The 26,760-nt window shown below is 32.4% G+C and overlaps 3 protein-coding genes across 3 annotated transcripts; 2 read left to right on the plus strand and 1 right to left on the minus strand.

The window, feature by feature from the left end:
* Window positions 1–2,321: 2,321 nt before the first annotated feature.
* Window positions 2,322–3,406, plus strand: J4E78_004198 (uncharacterized protein; the record flags this gene model as incomplete). The annotated part of the gene is made up of 2 exons (XM_049364828.1): window positions 2,322–2,387; window positions 2,438–3,406. The coding sequence occupies 2 exons, from the start codon at window positions 2,322–2,324 to the stop codon at window positions 3,404–3,406; spliced, it is 1,035 nt and encodes a 344-aa protein (XP_049223906.1).
* Window positions 3,407–5,468: 2,062 nt separating this feature from the next.
* On the plus strand, window positions 5,469–6,344 carry J4E78_004199 (uncharacterized protein; the record flags this gene model as incomplete). Its single annotated transcript, XM_049364829.1, has 1 exon — window positions 5,469–6,344. One exon carries the CDS (start codon window positions 5,469–5,471, stop codon window positions 6,342–6,344), a length of 876 nt encoding a protein of 291 aa, XP_049223907.1.
* An 867-nt stretch (window positions 6,345–7,211) lies between these two features.
* Window positions 7,212–8,446, minus strand: J4E78_004200 (uncharacterized protein; the record flags this gene model as incomplete). The annotated part of the gene is made up of 2 exons (XM_049364830.1): window positions 7,212–7,843; window positions 7,894–8,446. 2 exons carry the CDS (start codon window positions 8,444–8,446, stop codon window positions 7,212–7,214), a joined length of 1,185 nt encoding a protein of 394 aa, XP_049223908.1.
* Between the last annotated feature and the right edge of the window lie 18,314 nt (window positions 8,447–26,760).

Here is a 26,760-nt window from a genome sequence, read left to right on the forward strand (position 1 = left end):
GGTGCTTGAGCAGATGTCAGCTTTGGACCCCGCGCCAGTGGGTCTAGCTGCTTCTGTGCTGCATTGATGGCACAAAAGACTAGGTCGCTTGTGACTAGACTCGTATACCAACAAACCCGTGCTGCAGGCCTGCTGCACCTTGAATCCTTCAGCTTCGATCTTCTGTTGCGGTGACGCGTGAGGTCGACTACCACAGTATCGCAGCCTGTTGTCCATGCCTGCCTGCTACCTAGATGTTCTCCATCACACGGAGATGGCCCCATCTGCACAACACATCGCGTTAATTTGGGCGAGGCAGCAACAATCGATGCTTCCAACAACTTCTGATCGGAGTCGGTCCCGTGTGGTGGATCCCCAGGCTGCTAGCGCGGATCCCGAGTGTTGTGCCTGGGATCCACGCCGTCACGCCATGACCTAACACAACAGCTGGAAGCCGTTGCAGATATCCACGCCTCGCAAACATTCACCCACTCCAAGCATGAACACACTGCGCCGCTCGAATTTGGGGGCTTGTCTCAATCTGTGACAACACCTCGTACCTGTTAGATCTTCGTTGTTGCTCGTCCGGGGCCGTTCCGTCTCTTGCACTCGCACGGCGGTTAGTCGAAACTGCTGAATGGACGCGTCCATGGCTCATGCAAGCGGCGCCCCATCGATTAAAAATATTCCCGAAAGCCATCCTGAAGACATGGAGCTTGTGATCGCATGGCAGAGTTCACGCCCTCGTCATAGCCCGCTGCGCGAACGGTGAGGCTGTGGGTGCCAGACGGGCTTCGCGACGCGACCTGACCCTCAACCCTCGGAACCATGATGGATGCATACGATGCATCCACCAGCGATGGCACGCGCTCGACACCTAGGCATTTCCACAGCCCCCAAAGCCGTCGCTACTGCTAGTGAATTACGTCGGTGTAACACAGTCTCGAGCGCTACCTGACTACCTAGGTCGTTGATGCGCGGCCCAAGGCATCCTCAACAAAGTGGACATCATCAGAATGTGCCACGCATGAAATAGATGTTTATGCGGTCAGAAGCTTAACTCGAAGCGTATTACTCCTTTCATTCCAGTCAGCCTTATAACGGTTCGAGGTCCAGGTATTGACTGGTAGTTACAGGGTTCGCGCGCGCCGTACATCATGGCTGAGTAACGTCAGTTCTCGCTACTCCACCACTACGGACCGATGCTGCCTACGACTTGAGCAAGTTCACCAGGCTTGCTATTACGTTAATTATCCCTGGCAGCGAAGCTTCTCGTGTACAGCGTGTCGGCACGGATTCGGGTTTGCATGGGAAGTAGCATTCCTGCTGCAAGCTGGATCACGAGCCTCGCCTCCGCTGCGGTGCGCCAACGCCGTGCCTTGCATTATCACTGCGACTCAGCCTGCGATAGCTGAGCTTGACCATTTAGCGGCATTTCTGAGATTAAGGTCCGGCGGCAAAACGAGATAATTCTCTGGAGAAGGCAATTCCTTGATCGTCGGCCGCCCCTAATTTAACCGCGTCGGGTTAAAGCTTTCATCGCTTCGCCTCAAGCAGACTGGGCATTCGGTCTACCGATGCAATGTCATTGGTGCACAACGAGGAATGCTCGTGAACAAGTGGGTATTATGACAGTTATGCTGGCCAAAAGCAGATGATTGACGCGATAAAGACACCAACGTGCACGGAATCGCGGCAAATGTCCGTGGTCACCCTACCGCACTCGCTCTAGTAAGCCAGGCAGTACTGCGGCGTTGACAGATTTCCTGCCCTACTTTCGGTTCTCCCCGAGCAAGCCACATCCGCTTCACACGTACGAATGCCTTACGGCACGGAAGGCCTACTCGTTAAGCGCCGTCGTGAGATGGAGGACATGCTCTGCCTACACGATGGATCAACTAAGATGGTGGCGTGGAGCTGGGGGAGTTGGTTTGATATATAGCTCCTTACTGGACTTTTAGTATGAAAGTACCCCATAACGAAGATTCTCCATGTCAGCAGAGCAGTTCTCAAAGCTCTCTCTCGGAGAGGACATGGTTACCACTCGTGCCGGGGCCGCAAGGGCCGCAAGAGCTAGTACACAATCATCGGGGCATTCTGAGGAAGATCAGCCCATACCATCCGTCGAGTCCACCGTTTCCCCTACGCCTTCCCTGGTTATATCAACGAAGAACCTTCATTACAATGTCTCGGCCTTCGACACCGACCTACGAAGGCGGGCCAAAAGAGGACTGGAAGGTAGCGATATCAGGCTCAAGTACTGCGCAGTCTCGGAAGATGATTATAGCCCGAATGGCAGCCCAAAGAAGTTCTTCCATCTTGACGACGACATCATTGTGGCGATGGGTGGGAAGTTACGAAGACCTGAGTGTACGTGTGGCGCAAACGAAAAAGGTCTCGCGTGCAAGGTACGCTCTCGCATACACAACCATTGACGCATCACTAAAAGTAGCCCCAGCATATCTATTGGGTCGGAGACCAGATCATCTCAACTTCTCCAGACGATATGGTCAAGACGCCTCTTCACCTTTCTCCCGATGGCTCGAAGATCGAAGACGTCAAGCCTGCGGAACTACTGGACACCAAAGGCTTAGCCAATATCGCCAACGACCTGAAGTGGGTTTATCGGGATGACAATCTGCCTGAAGACGACGACTTGAAGTTGACAGTCATTGACATGTTTTCGTGCTACGAGCCACAAGATGCACTTCCTGGAGAGTTTCGATATCCCGAGTCGCCTCTTACTTCCGAACGGTCCAAGAAGTACCAGGAGTTGACAGAGCTCTTTACGCAGTACGCAAACTGGTATCCCAGCCTATATCTCCAAATGCGCAAGATCATCGACCCGGACTTCGAAAGCCGCGTCTTCTTCGAAAAGATCGACAAGCGCATTACTTCCACTTTCGACGCTTTGGATGAGTACATAGCCAAGGGACCATACAACCTCTCCCAAGGCCCCCCTCGGTTCGACGTCTCCAGCTGTGCACAGAAGTTGACATCACTAGTCAAAGCCATTGATGACTTCTATGAACGCCATGCTCACGTCGAGGACGTGGCCGTCCGAGCAGCGGCGGCACTTGTTACGATTCTCGACCGTGTTACGGACCGCGATAAGAATGCATATGAAGGCGTCAAGTGGAGTGTCATGGAGGCCCTATCAGACCCTGTTCAAAGCAACCTATACGTTGCGCTGATTGGAGCAGCATCAGATGACGACCCGCCATTTGTTCTCGATGCACTCGGGTCATTGCCCCAGGAAGACGTATACCGTAATCATTGGGCAATGCTACAAGACATCGAACGCAAGCTAGCAGATTCTCATGCGCCGACTCATTACATGGCTCTCTTCCGCAATGTCGTCTACGAGAATCGCAAGAGGTCGGGTTCGGAGGTACACGAACGAGAATCGAAGCGAGCAATGCAGTAATGTCGATCTGCAAGCGGACTACCTCGTGCTCAACACAACAGTTGAGTTGGTATGTAGTCGTCCCACTTTTCCTTTTGGTCTGGCGTTGGCGGCTTTTTGCACTTTTTCCATTCCTTTCTCTGTGACTTTTTGCACCTTTTAATACCTTCATGTCTTTCCTTACGACGTTACGGCTGTCCGCACGCTAGTTGAATTCTTCATTTGGATACTCAAGGTCGCCGGACTTCGGTCTGTATTCGCTGGCCTTTGTTATGTTGCTTTCTGTCTTTCCTTCAGGCCACCCGATTTCGGTTTTTGGGTAACCGAATGATTCTATATATCTCCGATTCTTTCCTTTGCCTTTTCTTTGACCGGTTGCTTGCGGAGCTTTTGATCTTGCCGTACTTTTAGCCGGGTACAATTTGTGTACCACTTTCTCTTCTCTACACTCCTTGTATCCATAATTTACACAACCACATTTATACAGCGGTCCATCGTTGGCGCCGTACGCTGCAAATCCATCATCGTCCGCATAGTGCGAAGTAGAACGAGCTCACTGAAATTGAAAGGTCAATGCGTGATTGGTTTTAGCATAGTAAACACAAAAGCGGTGGAGTGCGCCCCCTAGACTGCAGGCCTCAGCTGATACCGGCTCCGCATGCATACAGTGCCAAGCTCCGATATGTAGAAAGATTCCGCGGAATTGGGAGCGTGGCCGACGGCTGACTGACTCAAGACGAGACCGGACCGAACGAAGTGGATCTGGTGCAGTTCGTAGCTGAGCTTCGCATGCTGTAGGCTCTCGCGCTTGGTCAAGCGCCAGAGACAGACTGTCCCCATGCACCATGAGATCCATGTATCTACAACACTAAGTGCTAGACCAAGCTTCATCTCGGTGTGGATGTCGGGAGTCTGCATCTTGTCGCATACAAGACAACAGGTCGGCACCGGAGGTCCACAGCAGCCAATCATGCATGGCCCAGTTACATGTCGTACAACGACTCTGTCATCTATACGTGTAACTAGCCGCTTATCCAAACGCTAAGTTCGTGGAACCCATCTGGCCTACACACGATGTGGCCCAAGTGGGTGTCGTTCATGTTGCGTGCATTTGGGCTTCGAGATGGTGGGTGTTGCTCCGGTGTAGGAATCAAGAAATCCACAAACTAGCGACAAACCTTCCCCTTCTGCTCGCGCTCACTGGAATGGCGCATATGACGCTTACTCTATATTCCCCGCAGTATGCGACGTCTTATGGAGGCTGCTTTTGTCAGAAGTTCCGCAGGCTCCGCACAACCTGGACCTGCATCCAGGACCCGGCACCCCACAGAAGGCGGTTGCATGTAGCAGACACCCGCTCCGGGAAGATTCCGAACAGATGCGGACATGATGTAGGCGCCGTCGGTTCGATCTGTGCAGAGCAAGTGCCATGACTATGTACACATAGACTCAAATATGTGAAGCACCCAGGTGGCGAGATAGCTCATACCAAGCTCATGCTAGCTAGGAACTTACCGTGTCGGTGCTGATCGCGATAGTCGTTGTGGGCACTGAGGGTGGGTCAAAGGGCTCGACTGCGGGGAGTGCAGCGGCTAGGCTCGAGTTGCCCTTGAATGTGGTTGGATGTCAGATGAAAGGGCCACGCATCGTGCATCCACGTTCTGCGGGGAAGGGATTGACGCTAAGCCTCTCACGGCCCTAGCGCAGATGGGCATCCTTTGGCAAGCGCAGCCAAGCCACCCAGTGTTGCTTCCATATTACTCTCCTGTCTATCATTCCTGCTCCTCTTCTTTTCGACCTTCTTCTCTTGTCTTGTTGCAACATCGGACACGTGTTCTGCTAGTCTATCTTATACTACGCGGTTTCCCTGCGGCCAACGTAAATCGCTTATCACGCCATCAACCCCCGCTGACTGACGTACTACACCCCGTCCGTGCGCCTAGCGACTTATCAACCATCCCACCCCTTGTTTTGTTTCTCTACGCACCCCATCTTGATTTGCTCTACGCGCACGACCCCTCAACTCAATTGAGCACTTCATACAGACTCTGAACCTCTCTTAAACCTCGTTGCCACGCCCATCATGTCCTCCAACGGCCGGAACTCTCCCCCGCTCGCCTCGCCGGACCCTCGCCGACGTGCTTCAGTAACCAGCCAGACGTTCCAGGACCTGTTCGGCCGGTCAAGCGGCTATGTAGGCCAACAATCCGGAGGACAGGCTGCCACGGGCCCCATCACGACAGCTGCTGCCAACGCTCAGAGACGGCGGCTTTCGCTCACCACCATCGGTCTGGGTGCTTCACCTGGCCAGACGTCCCCATTCCTCCAGACCCCGCGAACCCGAACCGAGAGCATCTCCAGCGCCAACTCTGGCTCGGTCGACGAGAGCCCCTTCGAAGATGACTACGCCCCTTCCACATCTGCTAGCAGCAGCAACCCAGCCACACCCTTTGCTCGACGGCTGAGCTTCGGAGCTCGTGCAATGCGGGATGTTAGGCAGAGCAACGGAGGCGTTGGGAACCCAAATGGTAGACCACCCATCCATAAAGCTTCCTCTCCCCCGACTGGTCGAGGTCGAGGTCTGTCTTCATTGTCACAGTCATTGCCCTCTTCCGCTACCCTGCTTCGTCCCTTTACCCATGCACACTCGCGGCGATCTACTTCCATATCACACATCTGGCCCTCCACCATTGCAGAGCAGTCCGAGAACATACTTGGAAACTACTCGCTAACGTCGTCTTCAACAGGCGAAGGTTACAATTTCGCTGAGAACCTCCGATCGCGAGCCGAGCGAGGCTCCATCTCCGGGCCCCCTCCCATGCTGAGCCCTTCCGGTCCGACGCACCAGCGTGCTAAGAGCGTTACGATCATGGAGCCACCCGTTCGTGAGATGCCCAAGCCTAGGGTGCCTGATGCCATGCAGGAGCGGATCCTCAAGGGCGATTTCTACATGGACTAGCTTCTCTACGTGACTTGACATTTCGATCTCCGGTAGGTGATCCCGTTCACATTCTTGCTTTGTAGTGGCTAATCTCCGCGATCTATAGGACATCTACCTCATAGATGAGACGTCAGACTCCTTCACAATCGTGTATCAGTACTCTACCGCCTACGAAACGGAAACTTTCATACTCCAGAACAACCTTATACCAGGCCTTCGTATCGCTCATGGCCATGAGCGATCGAAGGATTATAAAGACAGCTTTCGTGGAAACCAGGCACGTAACGGCGATTACTGCACCTGGCACCATCATAACTCGGAAAGCATCGTCATGTGCAACTATCACTACTGGAAGCATGCACTACGATCGTTCTACCAACGTCTTTCTCTGCCAACTTGGGCAGATTGCATTCCACGATGTGGACTTTATGGCGTCTTCACCTGATTATATCGAACTCGTATCTCATGTTCCATCAGTTCAGGCGTCCGGTCACGATGAATGAACGAAACCAGATTGTCATGCTCACGCGATGAGGCTACATCAGTGCAGCAGGGGTTAGGAGTTTATGAAGCATATCACGCAGGATGGAGGTCAGCAGCTTTGGTATCAAACATGTACCAAGACAAATTGCAGATAACAGGGCAGTTTAGTGCAGCATTGTACAAAGAAATGAATAATTGACCAAACTGATGCTGGCATCCCTTGCGCTTAACGGTGTGTTGGTATGCGTCATCAGTCCCACTTTATGTTTCAAGTATACTGATCGACGTTGGGTCGTACGCGTGGAGGAATGTGGGATATCGATCCTTGAGTCCACCTGAGCTGATAACGATTGGACGTGCAGCAGGTCTGGCTGCGAAACAGCACGAGAAAGCGAGTGCAAGTCAAGATATCGCTCGCACAGCTCTACCAACGCTACCGGTCTCAAAGAGTTCAACTAAGCCAGCACCTAGACATTCCTCCAAGACCCACTCAAATCTCATTCCATAGAATGTCTTCCATTTCTTCGTTCGCCCAGGTAGTACGCCTGCAAACTCGCCCCTCAACTTCTTCCTCTCCGCTTTGATATCATGCGCCGCGACATTACCGTCCCATCTCTCACGCAGAACATCTAGTGGCATCTCTCTATGCTTTGTCTTCTTCAGCAGAGTGAGTAGGTGGTTCCGTGCATCAACCAGCAGCTTGATGTGTGTGCCCATATTAGGCAGAGAGAAGTTGTACTGTGCTGCTACGGATGGGCGGGATCCGGATAATGAAGTGCCGCCGTGGATGTGCTGAGTTGCTTGCGTGCCGCCGACGGCGTCTAGAGAACCGGCTGCATGGCGGGATCCGGATGTGGAGACGGCGAGGAGTGAGCTGGCGCCTGGAGAGGCGAAAAGCGAGGTGTTGGAAGGGTAGCTTGAGGCTGAGGTGAGGAAGCCAAAGGTTACTAGGGCGGATAGCTGGGGAGAGGTGAAGGTTGTGCCGGGGATGGATGCAGATGTCGGGTTGGCGTTCATGGCTGTTGTGTATTTTTCTGATTCTACGTTAATGAAAGGTGATATAGTAATTGGTAAATTTGATTACCTTTCAGATCTTCAGGTAGCTCAGCATGAGATTGCACGAGGTTCTGCCACTCTCTCACCGAAGCAATACCATCACCCACTGCAGCAGCACCAACCCCCCGATTTGGAATCCTCACCCTTCTCAGGATACCTGCTCTCGCTAGCTCTGCGATTTCGCGCTCAATGCGCGTTGACGAGGTGCTGAGTGCGTCGATATGCGCCACCGTGACAAACGGTGGCAATCTTCTTCGGAAATTCAGAACCTCTGCTATTCTGGTCGAGTTCATACCGGCCTTCTCTGGCATGTCGCTAAACATCCTGTTGCGGATGAACTCCATGTACTGTGGGACATCGCGAAAGTTTAGGTCATCGGAAAGAGAGGCTATCACACCGGTATCATCTAGTTCCTCGTCATCATCAAAGGGAGTGGTAGTGTCGTTCGGTAGCGACCGCCTTTTTGAACTCGCTGCTGAGGGTGATGAAGTTGTTCGTTTGAGACCCAGTGCTGCGACGGCACTTTTTCTTCTTGGCTTGGTGATGCGAGACGAGTGTGCTGCTGTAGCTTGGAAGGACATGATCCAGGTTTCGCTCTCCAATAGGAACAAGTAACACGAACTGTCAGTCAGGAGGGATATGCTCCTTGCGCTTGAGTTGCAGATAAGGAAAGAGCGTCATAGCAACGCAGTAAGAGCATGTCTTGATATTGACGAATCAGGAAGTGGCAAACATGTAAGACGCGGTGTCGAAGACTTTGAGGCCGCGGTGGAGCATGCGCCACACCCTCGCTTGCTAGCTAGGTAGAAGCGAGCAGCTGGCATAGAGAAGGAACGACGGGGTCATAGAGAATCGCGTAATTTGTCTGCATTGAGCGAAATAAATCAAAGCGACGGATTATTAGAGGCGTGTACTCTGTAATTGATAGACCAAAATGTTAAGAGGAGGCTGTTAATGTTCCTGCTTGTCGGCTTCCTAGCGATGCTGGGCCGTAGAAGGAACCGTGCATACAGTCTATCTAACTAAGAGCGCGCTAAGACATAGCATGCGCTAACGTAAATAGGTAATTTTTAAAATATAGTATGCTAGCGTTATACTACTTAAGAGAATTAGCGTACTTAGTAATAAAATTTTTAATTTAAATAATTCTTAGATTTATTCTAAATTAATTTAAACTAAATTATACTTATATTATAATATAGAGCCTTCTTTATCTATATTTAATACTAAGCTTAAATTTCTTAACTTTAATATATTAGACTTAAATATCTATAAGAAATTTAACTTATATTTATCTAGCTTTAGTAAGAGTAATAATAGTAGTATTAAAAACTAAGTTAAAGTATATAGTTAAATTAATTCTAAAATAATTTTAGACTTATTTAAACTAGAGTATAGTTTAACTTACTTTTAGAAATAGTAGCGCGCCTTTTTTAGAGGCTAGAGTTATTAAGTATACTATATATCTACTTTAATACTTTAGTATAAACTCTAGAAGCTATACTTATATTATTTAAGTTTTAAAAGTAAATAAGTAATATTCTTTAGTTAAAAAAGTATTATAAGATACTAAAAGTGTAAGTAGCCTATATAAACTATTTCTAGATTAATTTAGAACTAATCTAGTATAAGTAGTTTTAATACTATAGAGCTAGTAAAGTAGAGAAGAAGAAGACTTTTAGCTTTTTCTTAAATTTAACTACTTTAAAATAAGTTTTTAAGTACTCTAGTATTAAGATATATAAATATATTTAGAATTAATTATAAAATTTTATCTACTTATAAGTAGATAAAAGCTTATATAAAATACTTAGGTAGATAAAGATATTTATAAGCTAAATTAAGTAGAATAAAAAGAGAAGAAAAGCTAAAAGCTACTTTAATTAGCTTTAGTATTAGTTTAGAGATAGTATTTATACTAATAAAGAAGATTTTTATAGTCTAGAGTTATTTTAGATAGAATTAATAGTATATATAGTTAAACTATTTCTAAAATAATTTCTAACTAATTTTAGTAAGTAATAGAGCCTACCTCTTAGTTTATTACTTATAGTAATTATACTTTAAGTAATATAAAGTACTATATTTAAAGAGTACTACTAAGAATTAATATTATCTACTTATAAGCTCTTCTAGATAGTAGAGTAGAGAGCTCTTATAAAGACTATAATATAGTTAAGCTCTAAATCTTACGCCTAAAAGACTATAGTAAGTTCTTAAAAAATATTTCTAGATTAATTCTAAACTATTTTAGGTACTAACTATATCTAGAGTTAAAGTAAACTTATTCTATAAGACTATAATATAGTAATTAATATTATTATTCTCTTATATTTTAAGTAGGTTCTATACTTTATAGTAGTTTTAACTAGTATATACTAGTATATACTTTCTCTATCTTAGTAGCTAAATATAGAATTAGTTAAGAATATAGTTTATATATTCTAATTAATATTAATACTAAACACTATAAGATATAAGCTATTTTATAGATATTAATTCTAAGTTATTTCTAAACTATTCTAGCTATCTTTTTATAGTCTAACTAGTTTACCTTTTACTTAAGGTAGCGTAGAGTTTTATTAATTAAATAACTCTATACTACTTAAGTAAATAAAAACTACTTTATAAGAATAGCTACTACTTAAAAGTTAATTATATTTTCTCTAGACACTAGTCTAGAGAGAGTTCTTTTTAAGAGAAAAGTAAACTATTTTAACTCTACTACTATAAGCGCTATCTAAAATATTTTCTAAATATTTCTAAATTAATCTACGTAAGTATATATCTACTAAATCTTACTAGCTAGTAGAGGCTATATTATTATCTAAGTATAGAATAAGTAAGCTAAACTACTTATAAAATAAGAGACCTTCTAGGTAGATATATCTTTTAAGCACTACTATAATAGTTAGAAAGAAATTCTTTTTACTACTATACTAAAGAGCTATAAAAAGAGTATATAAATTACTTCTAAATTAATCTATAACTAATTTATATAGTTATTATATTTAGGCACTTTACTACTAACGCTAAGTTCTCTAAGATATACTAAAAGGTATTTACTATCTTCTTCTAGACTATTAAGAAGCGTTTAGATTAGCTAGTATAATAGTAGTATCTCTACATACATAGTTTCTATAGTATTACTATTAATATAGATACTAAGTAAATAGCTAGTAAGTTAAATTAATTTATAATTAATCTATACTTATTTTAGCTTAGAATTTAAAAGATATCTTACTAGCCTTAACTAGCTTAATAAAGACTAGAAGTACTACTTTAGCTACTATATAAGATTCTATATTATTTACTTTTTTTATACTATTAATAAGGCTTATTCTAGTATACTATATATTAAAGATTCTTTATAGAGTAGAATAAAGGCGCTACTTACTATAGTAAGCTAGGCTAAGTATTTTAAGTTATATAATCTACTTATTAGTAAGTAGTCTAAATTAATTCTAGAACGTTTCTAAACTATTCTAAGAAAATACTCTAATACTTATAGCTAAAGAATAAGTAAAAAATAAAAAAAACTCTATTATTACTATAGAATTAAATATACACTATAGTAGTATATCTAGAGCTATCTAGAATATACTAGAATTTTATATAAATACTATAGAATAAGTATATATAAAAAGCTATTACACTAGCCTAAGATATAAGCTTCTAGTTAGTATTAGACTATATATTAAATTAGTTCTAAATTATTTTATAACTAATTTTATATAGCGCTATATAGATAGACCTATAAAATATATAAAAATATAAAATCTATAAAAAGTATAGTATTAGGTATAAATTAAGGTAAAATTTAAGCCTAAGTAGCTACTTTTATAATAATATAAAGTAAGAAAAGAGTAAGTATTTAGTTATCTATATATAGATTAATTCTAAACTATTTAGAGTATAAGAAATAAAAGAAAGAAAATAAAAAAAAAGATAATATTTTTAAATTACTTAAATTACCTAAGCTATTAAGATAGTAACCTTACTAGCGTCTAAGCTTCTAGCTAGCAGCGTAGCGCTTATATATATAGATATTCTAGTTATTATCTTTAGCTTTATTCTCTTTTAGAGCTAATTTATTACTAGCTCTATAAGTATAACTATTTCTAGATTAATTTAGAACTAATCTATATAGAGAATACTTTAACCTAGATATAAACTTAGAAAAAGAAAAGTATAAGCTTAAAAAAAAGTATAAAAGAGTAAAACTTTAATAAGAAAGAAAGTTACTTTAAATCTAAACTAAGAAGGCTAAGTTAGAGCTCTAAGAAAAAAAGCTATAGGTTTACTTTTAGTATAAATTAATCTAAAACTAGTTAAGAGAAAACTAAACTAGTCTTAGAATAGTTAGTATAATTATAAAGTTTTTAGCGCTAAATAAAATCTACTAAAATTTACTTTACTCTCTAATTCTATCTTTTCTACATTTAATATAGTAAGTAGAGTTCTTTCTAATAAAGTTTATTTCTACCTAACTAATTCTAAATTAATTACTAACTATTCTAGCCTACGTATACTTAATATACTACTCTTACTATACTTCTATATAGCTTTATAGAGTTTAACCTTAAAAACTCTAAGAGAAGATATATTATCTTTTATAAAGAACTCTTCTATTATATAAAGTATAATAAAAGCTTTTTAAGTTTTTATAGTATAAGTCTAATAGTTATCTAGAACTATTTATAGATTAATTCTAAACTAATTCTAGTAGCGCTATAAGAAAAGATTAAATCTTATTAAATATATTTATAAAACCTACCTTTAGTACTCTATTACGCTAAATTCTACTAGTATAATACTTCTATAGATATACTACGCTATCTATTACTTCTTTTAAGAGGTAATAAAGCGCTATAATAACTTTAGAGTAGTAGAAGAGAATACTATTACTAAAGAGTAGATTTAAAATAAACTTTAGAATTATTCTTTAATTAATCTAGAGCTAATTTAACTTACTATCTAACTAGCTACCTTCTCTACTAAACTCTTATTAGAGGTACTACGCTTTATATTTTTAAATAAGTAAAAAAAATAGAAAAAAAGTAAAATTAATTTCTAATTAGTTTACTACCTACTACTTAAAAATAATAAGCTTTTACTATATAAATTCTACTAAAGTAGAAGATTTAAATGTAAGCTTCTTTTTAGTGTTTAAACTTTAATTAATATATATTTTACTTACTAAAATATAGCTTATTACCTTTATTAATAGTATTATAATACTTTTACTTTTTAAAACTTATAGAGAATATAATTAAAGTTATAGTTTTATTAAATTTATTTTATATATCTATTTATTCTTAAATTATTTCTTAATTATTCTATAAATAATTCTACTATAGTTTTAATTCTTATTACTATTAGACTTAGAAGAAGTAGCTAAGCTCTTAGGCTTAGAGGTCTCTCTAGAAAGGTTATAGAAAAACTACTAAAAAGTATATATAGTAAACTTATTATAAAAGAAAGTATAGTCTAAATTTTATTAAAATTAATTAAGAAACGTTTAAGAAATAATTTAAATAAAGCTTACTTTCTAGATTTTTAGTGTTAAGGCCTTCTACGTTACACTCTTAGTAAGAGAGATTAAATTTATTATCTAGATTAGAGAAATAGTTCTAGATATAATCTATTATAAAGTTATAATTAAGCTATATTAGTTAGAAATAATCTAGAAACGTTTAAGAAATAATTTACCTAAGTTTAATCTTTATTAAGCTAAATAGTATTCTAAGAAAAGCTATTATTTTTTTTCTCTTCTTTCTCTTAGCTAGAAATAGTACTCTTATCTTCTTATTCTTACTCTTCTTTTTCTTCTTTCTTATCTTTTTTTTTTTTTTCTTCTTCTTTATCTAAATTATTTAAAAATTAATCTAAATTCTTTTTAGTAATAGAGAGAGAAAGGTTAGTAATTATATTATAGTTAGCTATAATCTAAGTATAGAAAACTAAGTAGAATTAATTTAGAAATAATTAAAAAAAAATTTAAACTTACCTAATTTAAGCTAAATTAGCTAGTTAGAGAGTATACTAACTTACTTAGCTATAGCTATAATTAATCTATAGATAGTAAGTAAGTAGTTCTTAAAAGAGGTGTAGCTAGTAAACTTTTTCTAAAAGAATAGTTAGAATTATTTAGAAAATAATTAAAAAATAATTTATACTTTATAAAGGCTACTACTAATATTAATTATATAGTATAGCTAACTTATATAAATAATAGACTAACTTTACGCATTTATAGTAAAGGCTAGATAACTAAATAGTAGCTAGTTAAGCTATAGAAATTACTTAAACGTAGGCTAAAATTTATTAGAATTAATTAATAAATAATTCTAGAACGTTTTATATATTACTATAAAGTGTTAGATTCTAGCTCTAAAGAGCTTAGGCTAACTTAGCACTAGCTATAAATACCTTAGAATTACTATTATAGCTTAGTAGTAATTTATTTTTAGTCTTTTAAGAATAATATACCTAATTATAGTCTAATATTATATATTTAGTATTTAACTAACTCTATTATTTAATATTTAAATTACTCTACTTTATAATACTCTTATATACGCTATTTAGATATAATAAGCTCTAAAGTAGGTCTTTCTAGTATAATATAACGTAGTAGTAAGTAAGCTATACTATTCTTATACGTAATAGATAATAACTAGAAGAAATTAGCTTTTATATTTCTAGAAGTAGTAATACTACCTACTAAGAAACTTATAGACTTATTAGAAGCCTTTTTAGATATTACTAATCTAGCCTTAATTATTAGAGATAGTAACGCGCTATTAGAGCCTATTTTAGAGCTAACTATACTCTTATAAGCTACTACTACTAAAGGTAAAGATAAATAAGCTATCTTAATCTATAAACTTAAGAAGTTATATAAATAAAAATAATTAAAGTATACTTATTAAGATATAGTTTATTTTAGAAAATTAAAGCGTAAAGTACTTATAGGCAACTACTTAGCTCTTAAAGAGAATATTACCTACTATACTTTAACTATAAGAAGTAAGTTCTAGTTAAATTTAGAAGCTCTATACTTTAAAAACCTAGAGATATTTACTATACGTAACTACTTATAGTATAACTACTAAATATATAATTATAAGGCTATCTTTAGAGAAGTACTCTCTACCTTTCTAATAGGTATCTAAAAAGTAGACTTTATAGTAAGATTTCTTAATAAAACTACTTACTTTACTTAGAATATTTACTTTTAGAACTATATAAAGCTTAAAGCGTTTTAGACGTCTACCTAGAAGAAACTTAAAGTAGTTATACTTAATACGCTTAGTTCTAAGTTATTATAATATTTTATAGCTTATAATAGACTTAAGTAGACTAAATAGAGGCTAGATTAAAATTTTAACTCTTTTTTAGTCTACCTTAATACGCTTTAGAGTAAACTAAGTAACTACTCTAAAGAGTAGTGCTATATAGACTTTATAAGCGCTTTTCTTTCTAATATTTAGAAAGAACTTCTACTTTAAGACTAGAAGAACTATAATATAGTCTTTAAGCTTAATATCTTAGCTTACTACTATTAGAGTAAGATAAAGCGTACTACTATACTTTCTAAGTATCTAGCTTATAAAAAGAAGTCTTATAGCTATTAGGCCTAAAACTCTTTTTTAGAGCCTTTTTAGACCTAGAAAAAAGCTAAGAAAGCTAGTTTAGTAAAATCTAACTTATAACTAGCTAAATTAGACTAAAATAGTTTAAAAAACTCTAATATAATTTATTAGAAATATAATAAGACTAGACACTTCTAAAAAGACTATCTAAAGTCTAAGAAAAACTCTAAAAGCTTATCTAGTTAAGAATTAAGAAAAGATAGTAAGTAGAGAAGCTAGAGTTCTTCTTAGCTACCTATATTACTCTAAACCTAGTATTTTAGAACTTAGAACTTCTTTATAATGCGCTTTACTTAAAGCTAGTAAAGCTACTAATAGTAAAGGTATTACTTAGCTAATTAGAGCCTATTAAGGCTCTAGTAGATAGAAGTTTCTAGTTAAACTTTATTTTAGCGTTGCTTACTATAAAGTAAAGCTTATTAGTTTACTCTCTACTTAAGCTATTAGTAGATAAAGTAAATAGTAAAGAATTAAAAATTTATAGTACTACTATAGTAGCTATAAAGATAGTAGATTCTTATAGAAAATAATATACTAGTGTATAAGGTATTCTTATATAAATTAGATCTTTAATAATCTAAGAATTATCTAGAGAAAGAACGTCTTTTAATAAGAGCTCTTTAGAATTATTTTATTATTAAGAATCTTATCTTTTACTTATACTTTTTAGTATTAGACTTTTATATAATACTTTAGATAATAGAATCTCTTTATAATAGAACTTCTTTCTACTAAACTAATATCTATATACTTTCTTACCTATACTAATTATCTTATATTCTTATAGTAATATATCTTTATACTCTCTAATATCTATATAAATAGTAAAGCCTATAGAGATATATTCTACTACGTAGTATAAGAAGTAGTTAGTATATATTAATATAACGTATATAGTAATAATAACTATAATAGATATAATAAGTATAGACTTAGCTCTTTTCTTTAAGTTAGCTAGAACTATAATAGTAGTTGTATTTAGGCTAACTACGTTCTTACTACTAAGTAATATTAAATAAGATAATTGCGTAAATAAGGTAACTACTTAGAAACACTAGAAAATAGTAATTTAACTAATACTAGAAATAGTAATATTAGAAGTATAATAAAATACTAAGCTAACTAGATTAATATAATACTATAATAGTATATTTAGAACGTACACTAGTGTAGAACTATAGTTTAATAGAACTACTAACCTAATAGAGTATTATAGTAAGTAAAACGCTAAGCTATACTAACTATAAAAATATTTAGAAAGTATTTTCTACTATTAGGTAGAGAGCATTAAACACTATTAAGTATTTAGAACTTATTTTTTAATTATATAATCTCTATAGTATAATATCTATTTAGTATTTAAGCTATTAAGTAAAAAAGTATTAGCTTCTTTATAAGTTATTTAAAACTATAATAACTACTAAAAAAATAAAAGAAGCGTAAGGCATTAAGAGATCTAGTAATCTCTTCTTCTAAGTATTTATCTACTACTTCTTTAACTACTTTAATACTAAAAATACTAACTCTAAGAACTATCTCTAAAGTAGAGAGTATATTATTATTTATAATAGTAACTAATAGTATAGTCTCTATAGTTTACTCTAGATATACTACTCTAGTTTTTACTAGTAATAATATTACTAAGTTTCTTAAAGACTATAACTAATAAGCTAATAATAGAGGCCTCTCTAATAAGATAAGAGTCTCTATTCTTCTAGATTATATTAGTAATAAGAATTACTTTATTACTTATATTATTAAGCTCTTTACTAGTTATAAAAAGAAAAACTAGGCTAAGCTTAAGGTAAATATAAAAGAATACTAGGTAGATAAGAATACTACTATTAAGATAGGTAAGCGCTTATACTTATAAGCTTTTATCTATAAGTATATTAATAATTTACCTAGTCTTACTAAGTATTACACTTACTTCTACGTAATAGCTAAAGCCTATATTACTAATAAGTAAGTTCTATAGAAGAAACTTAGCTTTCTCTTCTACTAAGAACTTCTAAAGTATAATAAGTAGATAGTTACTTTTATAATGCCTAATACTTCTAAAAGTAATAATTAGACTAAGTACTATATAGATAAGATCTATACCTTTTTTAAAGAATACTATAGAAAAAATAATACTATTAATAATATATATATCTAAGAACGTAGTAGCATAGATACTAAGATAAGATATATTATACTTACTAATAAGCGTGCTACTTTTAACCTAGAGAAGATAAAGAGTATTATTACTAATCTTAAGAAGTAGTAAAAGAAGTAAAAGTTTCTAATTTTTTTTAGCGTAGATTCTAAGGTAGAAAACCTTATAAAAATACTAAATAGATTAAAGCTTAATATAGATATAGTTTATTTCTTTATAGCTTACTTATTAGTTACTCTAATCTTTAAGAATTTTTATAATACTCTATACTTTATAGACTATATAATTAAAAAAGAGCTTTCTATTAAAAAAAATAATAGTTCTTTTATTACCTAAGTACCTAGAAATATAGCTTCTAAGAGAAGAACTATTTAGTATAGAAAGGCTAAGTATACTAACACTTACTATATATATAATAAGAAGAGTTATAAGATTACTAATTATAAACTCTATAATAACCTCTATAACCTAGATTAGATTAGTTACTATTAGAATAGTAAGTGTAAGTAAGAAACGTACTATTTTAGCCTACTCTATAACTATCTTAACTAAATCTCTAGTACTTCTCTATTAATTTATAAGCTTAAATAGCTTAGGTCTAAAATTAAAAAGTATTTTAATATTACTAATAATATAATAAAATAGTCTATATTTAGTGTTCTTTCTAAGAAGTTTAAGAAAGACTCTTACTCTAAGTATATTCTTAAGTAATTAAACTTAGCTAATATAATTACTTACTTAGACTATTACGTTAGTTATAAGAATACTTAATAGTAGTTTATTTAGTTTTAGAAAGATATTAAGTACTCTAAGAAGGCCTAGCTACTTAATAATATTAATTCTAATAGTATTATTATTAGTAGTAAGAATACTACGTTTTTCTATAGCGCTAAAGATAATACTATTAGACGCCTAAATAAAAGTATTCTTAATAACTTTAATTAAGTTTATAATAGCTATATTAAGAAAAGAGGTAAACTCTCTAAGTAATTATAAAGCTTTTAGCTATTACCTAAAAAGAATATAATTAGATAGATTTCTAACTTATAGGCGTTAGATACTACTATAATACTAGAGAATAGTTAGTTAGAATAGCTATTTCTTCTATAAGCTTCTAATACACTATTTATAGTTATATATCTACCTACTAATATTTATATTAATAATAGTATATTAGCTAATTCTAGATATTTATTATAAGGCTATAAGAAGAAAGTAGTTAAGTTTTTAGACACTCTTTCTAACCTAGAACTTAAAAAGCTTATTAAAGAATAACCTAATTATATTATAATAGCGCTTCTAAGTTAGAAAGTATAAGAAGTAATAGTTTCTAACCTAATTAGTTAGAATAATATTACTAATTAATTACGTAATCTTCTAAAAAAGAATAGTATTAGTATAGATAGTATTAGAATAGTAAATAGCTTTAAGGCTAGCTATACTATAGATTTTAGATAGACTTTATTTTTATTTAAAATCTATACGCTCTTCTATACGTCTATACTCTACTATTATAACTTTTATAAATACTTATTATAACTTCTACTAACTATATAGTTATATTAATATAACACTAATACCTTCTATAATACTATTAATATATACTACTTAAATACGTAAACTTAATATAAAGTTACTAGTTATAGTAACTTATAGAGTAACACTTTTAACTATATACTTACTAAAGTAGTATATAAAGTATAGAGACGCGCTAGATACGCGTTTATCTAGATAGATCTACTAGAAGCCTAGATTTATATTTATAGTAATTTAGTTAAATACCTTATTAATATAAGTGCGTAGATAAATATCTTTTATCTTAGCGTAGCGCGTGCGCTAAAGATACTATATAAATACTAGATATAGAAGCTTAGTAACCTACTATAAAAAGTAACTTCTACTAATAGTAGCTATAAACTATTTATTAGTACTATATTTAATATCTTTATACGTATTAGTACTATAGTTATTTATACTATTTTCTATATTATTATAAACCTTATATAATTAGCTATACTTAGAGAACTATAGTATATAGTGTTATATATTAGAATATAATATAATATATTTAGTAGAGTATAATATTATATTTAGTCTAAAGATAGAACTAAGTTAGTTTTCTTTATTACTTTAGACTTTAAGTCTATATACTTATTCTCTACTATAAACTATAAGTAAGAGAATAAGAATAATAATACTATAGAACACGTATAAGTTAGCACTATAACTAACTCTACTTTAGAGCTACCTTAAGATTCTTCTATAGTTTAGTACTTATACTAAAAAGCGTAGTATAATCTAATATATAGTTTTAAGTAATATAATATACTATTTCTAGTAAGTATCTAATAAATATAAAGAAAGTAGATACGCTCTCTCTTTAATAATAGCGTAGAAGTACTTTAAATAAATAAAGATACTAAGCTAATTATTCTATATAAATAGAAGCTTACTAAGTACACTATTATATATAAGATTAACTATAAGAAGATACTTAATTACGCGCGTAAGACTTATTAGTAACTAAAGATTACTACCTTATATAAAACTATAGATAAGAAGATTTAATCTATTAATATTTCTTAAGTAGATAAGCTAATAGAGTTTAAATAGAAAGACTAGAAGAAGTAAGCTATTTAGTATTAATAGCTTTACCTATCTATTTATAAACTAGACCTAGAACTATATAATAATATCTTTAAACTATAATACGCTATATTTCTATAAGAAACTTACCTTATACCTAAAAGACTAGCTAACCTTTATATTAGATTATAAGTTACATAAAAAAAGAGAAATCTCTTTATCTAAATACTCTATAATAGAAAAGTAGCTTTATTATAGAAATTTACTAAATCTAGTAGAATATACTCTAATATATACTTACTTTATAAAATCTATATAGTTAAATATAAAGCTTAGTAAGTGTAAGGCTTTACTATTTCTAAGAAGCTTAAGTAGATTATAGTAGATATAGCTAATACTTATCTTAATAGAAGTACCTAGAAACGCTATAATAGTTAGTATTATAATCTATAGTACTTAGTCTCTAAGAAGAATAGAGAAGCTTAATAGATCTCTAATATATAAAAGATTAATACTATTAGTATATATAATATAAATCTACTACTAATAGTAGATAAGTTTTCTAAGCGCTTTACTAGATATCTTATTAACTCTTTTATAGATCTCTATTCTAGTTATAATTAGATTACTCTTTACACTATAAGCTAGAATATAATAGCCTTTTAGATACTAGTTAGTTTTTTTTATTTATATACTATAGTTATAGAAGTAACTAACTTAGTTATAGTATTTTAACGCGTTATAATAAAAATTCTTAAGAACTATTAGCTAAATACTATAGTATTTATTAATAATATTACTTATAAAGGTTCTAAGATAGACTATAGTAGTAAGATAGCTATATCTAGTGTTTATTGCTACGTTTATAAATATATTCTTTAACTTAACTATATTCTTATAGATATTAAGCGCGTAGAAGAAATAGTTTCTAGTAAGAAGTACTACTTTTTTATAGAACGCCTAAAGGTTATTAGCTATAAAATTAGCTCTAAAGAATACTATTCTAATAGTAAAAAGGTTTAGAAGCTTTTAGACTAGCTACTTTACTATAATATATATAATATTTACTTATTTCTTAGGCTATATATCTACTACTATATCTAGGTAAAAGAATTTACTACTATTACTAAGCTTTTCTTTTATCTTCTTTATAGAGATATAAAGTATAAGTAGAGTCTAGATTAGAATTAAGTAATATATATACTTAAGTATACTATATACTTAGTACTAGCGCTAGTAAGCCTTAACTACTTAGATATATTAAAGTATAAAGTCTTTCTTATAACTAACACTAGTTAGAATAGAGAAGAAGCTTATTTTAAATAGCTATAGACTAATAGTAAACGCTACTCTATTTAATTTAAAAGTACACTTTAGTTAGTAAGAGAACGTCTTTAGTATTCTACTAAGTTAGAATATAAAGTAGTGCTATAGGCTTTAAAGAAGTTTTATATATACTTATATAGTATACACTTTACTATTAAAACTAATATAGTAATACTTATTATCTAGCTTAATTACTCTTCTACTAATAATCTAGAATTAGTTATAAATTAGTAGATCTCTACTATTCTTTTTTAGAACTTTAACATTATCTATATTTCTAGAAAGAAGAATATTATTATAGATACTTTTTCTTACTACTTTAAATCTAATAATTAGATTCTACTAAAAGAGCCTAAGAATAATTTTAAGAAGTTTATTAACTATATAATTAAAAGTATAGAAGAAGAGCTACTACTTATTAAAGTGTTTTAGGTACTTAAGTATAAGTATACTAAATAATCTAAATAGATTACCTAGTTTCTTATTAACTTTAAGATTTCTAAGAGTATAACACTAAAAAAGCTTTATATATAGAAGAAAAGAGCTCTAAACTTCTTTATACGTAATTACGCGCTCTTTTATAAAACTTTAAGAAATATAGCTATATACTATATTATTAATAATACTAATATTTACTTATAAACTATATAGTTAACGTATAAAGCTATTAGCTATTATAGAACTAATACTATATACTCTATACTCTTCTAATATTACTAGTAGTCTAATATATATAAAGACGTTTAAAGAAGAATTTAGCGTTATTCTAAATACTAGCTTTACTTCTCTAAGAGAAGAGTTAATATATTAACTAATATATATAGCTTTATAATCTAGAAGTTAGTTATAATTAATATAGTTTATATACCTTACTACTAAGGTAAGAAGTATCTTATTATTACTAGAGAATACTTAAGTAGATAGCTAGAGGCTAGAGCACTTTCTAATAATAAGTCTAGTACTATTACTAAGTTTATTTATAAGAATATTATCTATTAATAGAGTATAATATATAAGCTCTTAGTTAATAGTAGGCTAGACTTTACTAAAGTAGTAAAGTATCTTATAGCTAACTATAAGATTAAGCGTATCTAGTTATTCTTATATAACCTATAAGCTATAAGTAAGATTAAGAGTAGATATAAGCTTATTATTAATACTTTTGCTAAGCTATTAGGCCTATAAGTAAATAACTTACTTACTATTCTTCTTACTAACTATATTTCTACTTAGTCTTAAATAAACTATTTACTATACTAATTAATTACTAGTTAAAACCTAGTTCTTCTATTAGAATTAGAGCTTCTAATATAGTAGACTCTTCTATTCTAGAAAGTAAAGAATTACGCATAACTTCTAGTAATACACGTAATATAACTAGACCTCTAGAACTAATTTACTAAGAATACTATTATCTATACTAATTAATTATATTAAGCTAAGAAGAATTATTAAAATAATACTAAGAAGATACGCTATAAGAAGCTTTAACTTAGTAACTTAGTTCTTTTATAAAACTCTATATAAGAAATTAATATATCTAGAGATAAGAAGCTTAATACTAGGTAAGTAAGTCTTTATTATATTTAATAACTATAGCTAGAGTAAAGTACCTACTAAATTAAGAATCTTAATAGAACTCTACTTCTATATACTATTTCTAGTAAAAGGCTAAAGCTCTTTTACTAATAAATACTAGAAGATATTACTAAGTAATATTATAGCTAGATAAAGCTCTATAACCTAGATAACTAGAAGAATACTAACGTCTCTACTAACGTACTAGCTAGCTCTATTAATAATAATAAAGAAAATAGCTAGAATATCTTTTTCTAACTATAACTTAAGAAAAAAAAAGTAAGTAATACTTTAAGACTTATTAATTAGCTAAGTATTCTTCTAAAGCTTATTAGTTAGCTAAGTATAGTTATTACTAAGCGCTTTATAGAAGAAGAATAGAGAGTATTTAAACTAAACTTTATTTCTTTCTCTAATTCTAATATATTATTAGTATTAGATAGAGAAAGAGCTTAGGCTATAGAATAGCCTTTACTTAAAAAAGAGAAAAGAGAGCTTACTATAGACTTTCTTATCTAAAAGCCTCTTTAATAATATATAGTCTACTATTACTAAGTATTTAAAGTATATATCTTTAGTCTCTTTTTATTTCTTTTTCTTCTATTACGTTAACTATACTATAAAGAATCTTAATATTATAAATATATATAGACTATATTAGTCTTATAGAGAAGTATTTTATAAGTTCTACTAAAACTAAAGAGATAGCGTTCTTTTTATTTTTAACCTTAATTTATTCTAGCTTCTTTTCTACTACACTTATACCTTAATAGTAATAATAAGTCTCTACTTATTATACTCTTTTTCTAGTATCTAACTCTTCTTTATAGTCTTAAACTACACTAGATAAATATATTATAAACTATAAAATAAGTAGTAATAAAGACAGCGTAGCGCTTATAGCAGTGTTTAGCTAAAAGCTACTACTAAAGTCTAAGATAAACGCTACTCTAAGTACTCTCTACTACTTCTAACTCTCTAGCTATAATATTAATACTAGATAATATAAATAAAGAGTTTACTATATATATTAATACCTTTTCTTATAAGCACTAGGTAGTATATATTTAGATACTCTTAGTAGAGTATAAGTACTATAAATCTTAAGATAAAGTAGAGAAAATAGCTACTACTATTCTTACTACTTTACTATATTCTATCTTATATTAAATTCTTTACTACTAGTTAACTAGACTATAAAGTTATATAACTACTAAGGCGTTGCTTCTACTTAGTAATAACTAGCTAGACTTAGTTAATTTACTATTCTAAGCTTCTTAAGCTACTTAAATTAGAGCTTAGAATAGTAATTTCTAGTTATATTAGCTTACCTATAGTTAGGTCTCTAGAAAGTAACTACTACTAGATAGATAAGAACGTATCTATTCTACTACTATCTTAATACACTTAGAACGCCTAGAGAACGTAGTAGCTATAATTTTATATATAATAACTAGCTATAACTCTATATATAACTATCTAGAAACTACTATAATAACTATAACTACCTAGTCTTTAGTAACTAATACTCTATTATCTTTACGTACTTTTAGAAGTAATAAAAAAGAGAGCTATAAGCATTATAGCTCTCTTATAACTTTAATATTAGAAATACTAGTACTAATTATAATAAGTATTACTTTTTTAACTATTCTATCTAGCTTTAAACTCTTTTTAAATTATATTTATATAGCTATTATAGTTTTTTAGTAGTATTATAATAATTATAGTCTATAATAGTTCTAATATATAGATTTTAGGTAGGTTAGAATTTTACCTAAAATCTAGTTATTACTACTATAATAATATAACACTATCTATTTACTAATACTATTATACGCGTAAGAACACTACTAAGTATAATAGTTAATTACGTAATTAATTACCTTACCTTTACTATAATTTTGCTTTCTAACTTTACTTATTAATATTATAATATTATAATACTATAATAGATAGATATCTCTTAATTATATATATATATACCTCTCTATAGCTATTACTTTTTTCTTTCTTCTCTAACTTTCTTAATCTTTTCTCTTTACCTCTATACACTATAGTTACTTCTTAGAAGTAGACTATATTTTCTTTCTCTTTTTATTAATCTAACTTTTTTTATTTTCTATATTAGTAATTATAACTATAACTTTAACTACTACGTCTAGCGTAGAAGAGTATAATAAGCCTATAAGCTACCTAAACCTCCTCTATAACTTCTAGTTACTATTAACTCTATATATAAGAGCACGCGCTTAGTCTACTATATCTATAACTAATTCTATAAATAAGCGTATAAGCGTAACTATATATATATATATAAGCTTAGTACTATTAGTTCTACACTATAAGCTAGTCTAGTAAGAGTTTTTTTATAAGAGCTAGTTTTAAGTTACTAAAAAAAAACACTTACGCTACTAGAGGCTTAGTAAAAGATAGCTAGTAATAAGAATAAAAGTAAAGGTAAAGCTATAGATACTAGAAAGTTAACTTTCTCTTATAGCTAAGGCTTTTCTTTATAAGAAATTTTTTCTTAGAAAAGTCTACTTTTTAAGCTCTATACACCTAGTCTAACTAAGAATTTTACTACTCTAGGTATTTATAGTTAAGCCTCTAGAAGTAATACTAGCTTCTTCTCTACTACTTCTTCTAGTTTATAACTAAAGAAAGACACTTTTATAATTATTTAGGCTCTATATACTAAAGCTAAGACCTAAGTTCTTACTTTAGCCTAGAACTAGAATCTCTAGAATCTAAATATTAATAGTAAGATAATAAACTTTATTACTAGTCTTAAATAGTAGTCTTCTAAGTAATAGAAAGGTATTCTTAATACTTTTATAACTAACGCAATCTTTCTATTTAACTAGATTACTAACTTTATTCTTAAAGTATCTAATATAGTTAAAGCGCTACTAGAGCTTATAGATAAGTATAGTAGTATTAAAGTATTTAATAGCTAGTATTAAGTCTTAAGCTAAGCTAAGAATACTAAAAATAAGCGTATTATAGAACTAACTAATACTACTAAAAGTGTTAATATATTAGAGCCTAGTTTTATAAGCTATATCTTTTACTTTTTAAGTAAGGTTCTATATAACTACTAGACTATATCTAATATATAGTTCTACTTTAGACGTTTAGATATCTATAATATAGCTTTATTTTTAGTCTAAGTAGTAGCTATTTATATCTATACTTTATATAAAAGTACTAAAACTAATATTATTATATAAGACTAGGCTATCTTAAGAAATTCTATTAAAGTAACTATTTAGTTTACTAAGAAGAACTTACTTTCTAAAATACTATTTCTTTTAAAGTATTCTATTAAAGTATTAAAGAAGAACTATAAGAAGTATAGTATAATACTAGATATACTTAGCTTTACTACTAGAAATATTATAGTTTCTTTTACTTATAAGTATAAGAAAGATAGCACTTATAATAATTAATATAACTTTTAGTAATATATCTTTCTATACATAGCTAATAGGTATTCTAATCTAGACTACTAGATTACGTATACTCTTTATAGTAGTAATAAAGTAATAATTACTAATACTATTACTAGATACTAAATAAAGCTTTA

Source organism: Alternaria triticimaculans (genome assembly GCF_023758025.1).
Source record: "Alternaria triticimaculans strain BMP 0046 chromosome Unknown scaffold_4, whole genome shotgun sequence".
Lineage (NCBI taxonomy): Eukaryota > Fungi > Ascomycota > Dothideomycetes > Pleosporales > Pleosporaceae > Alternaria > Alternaria triticimaculans.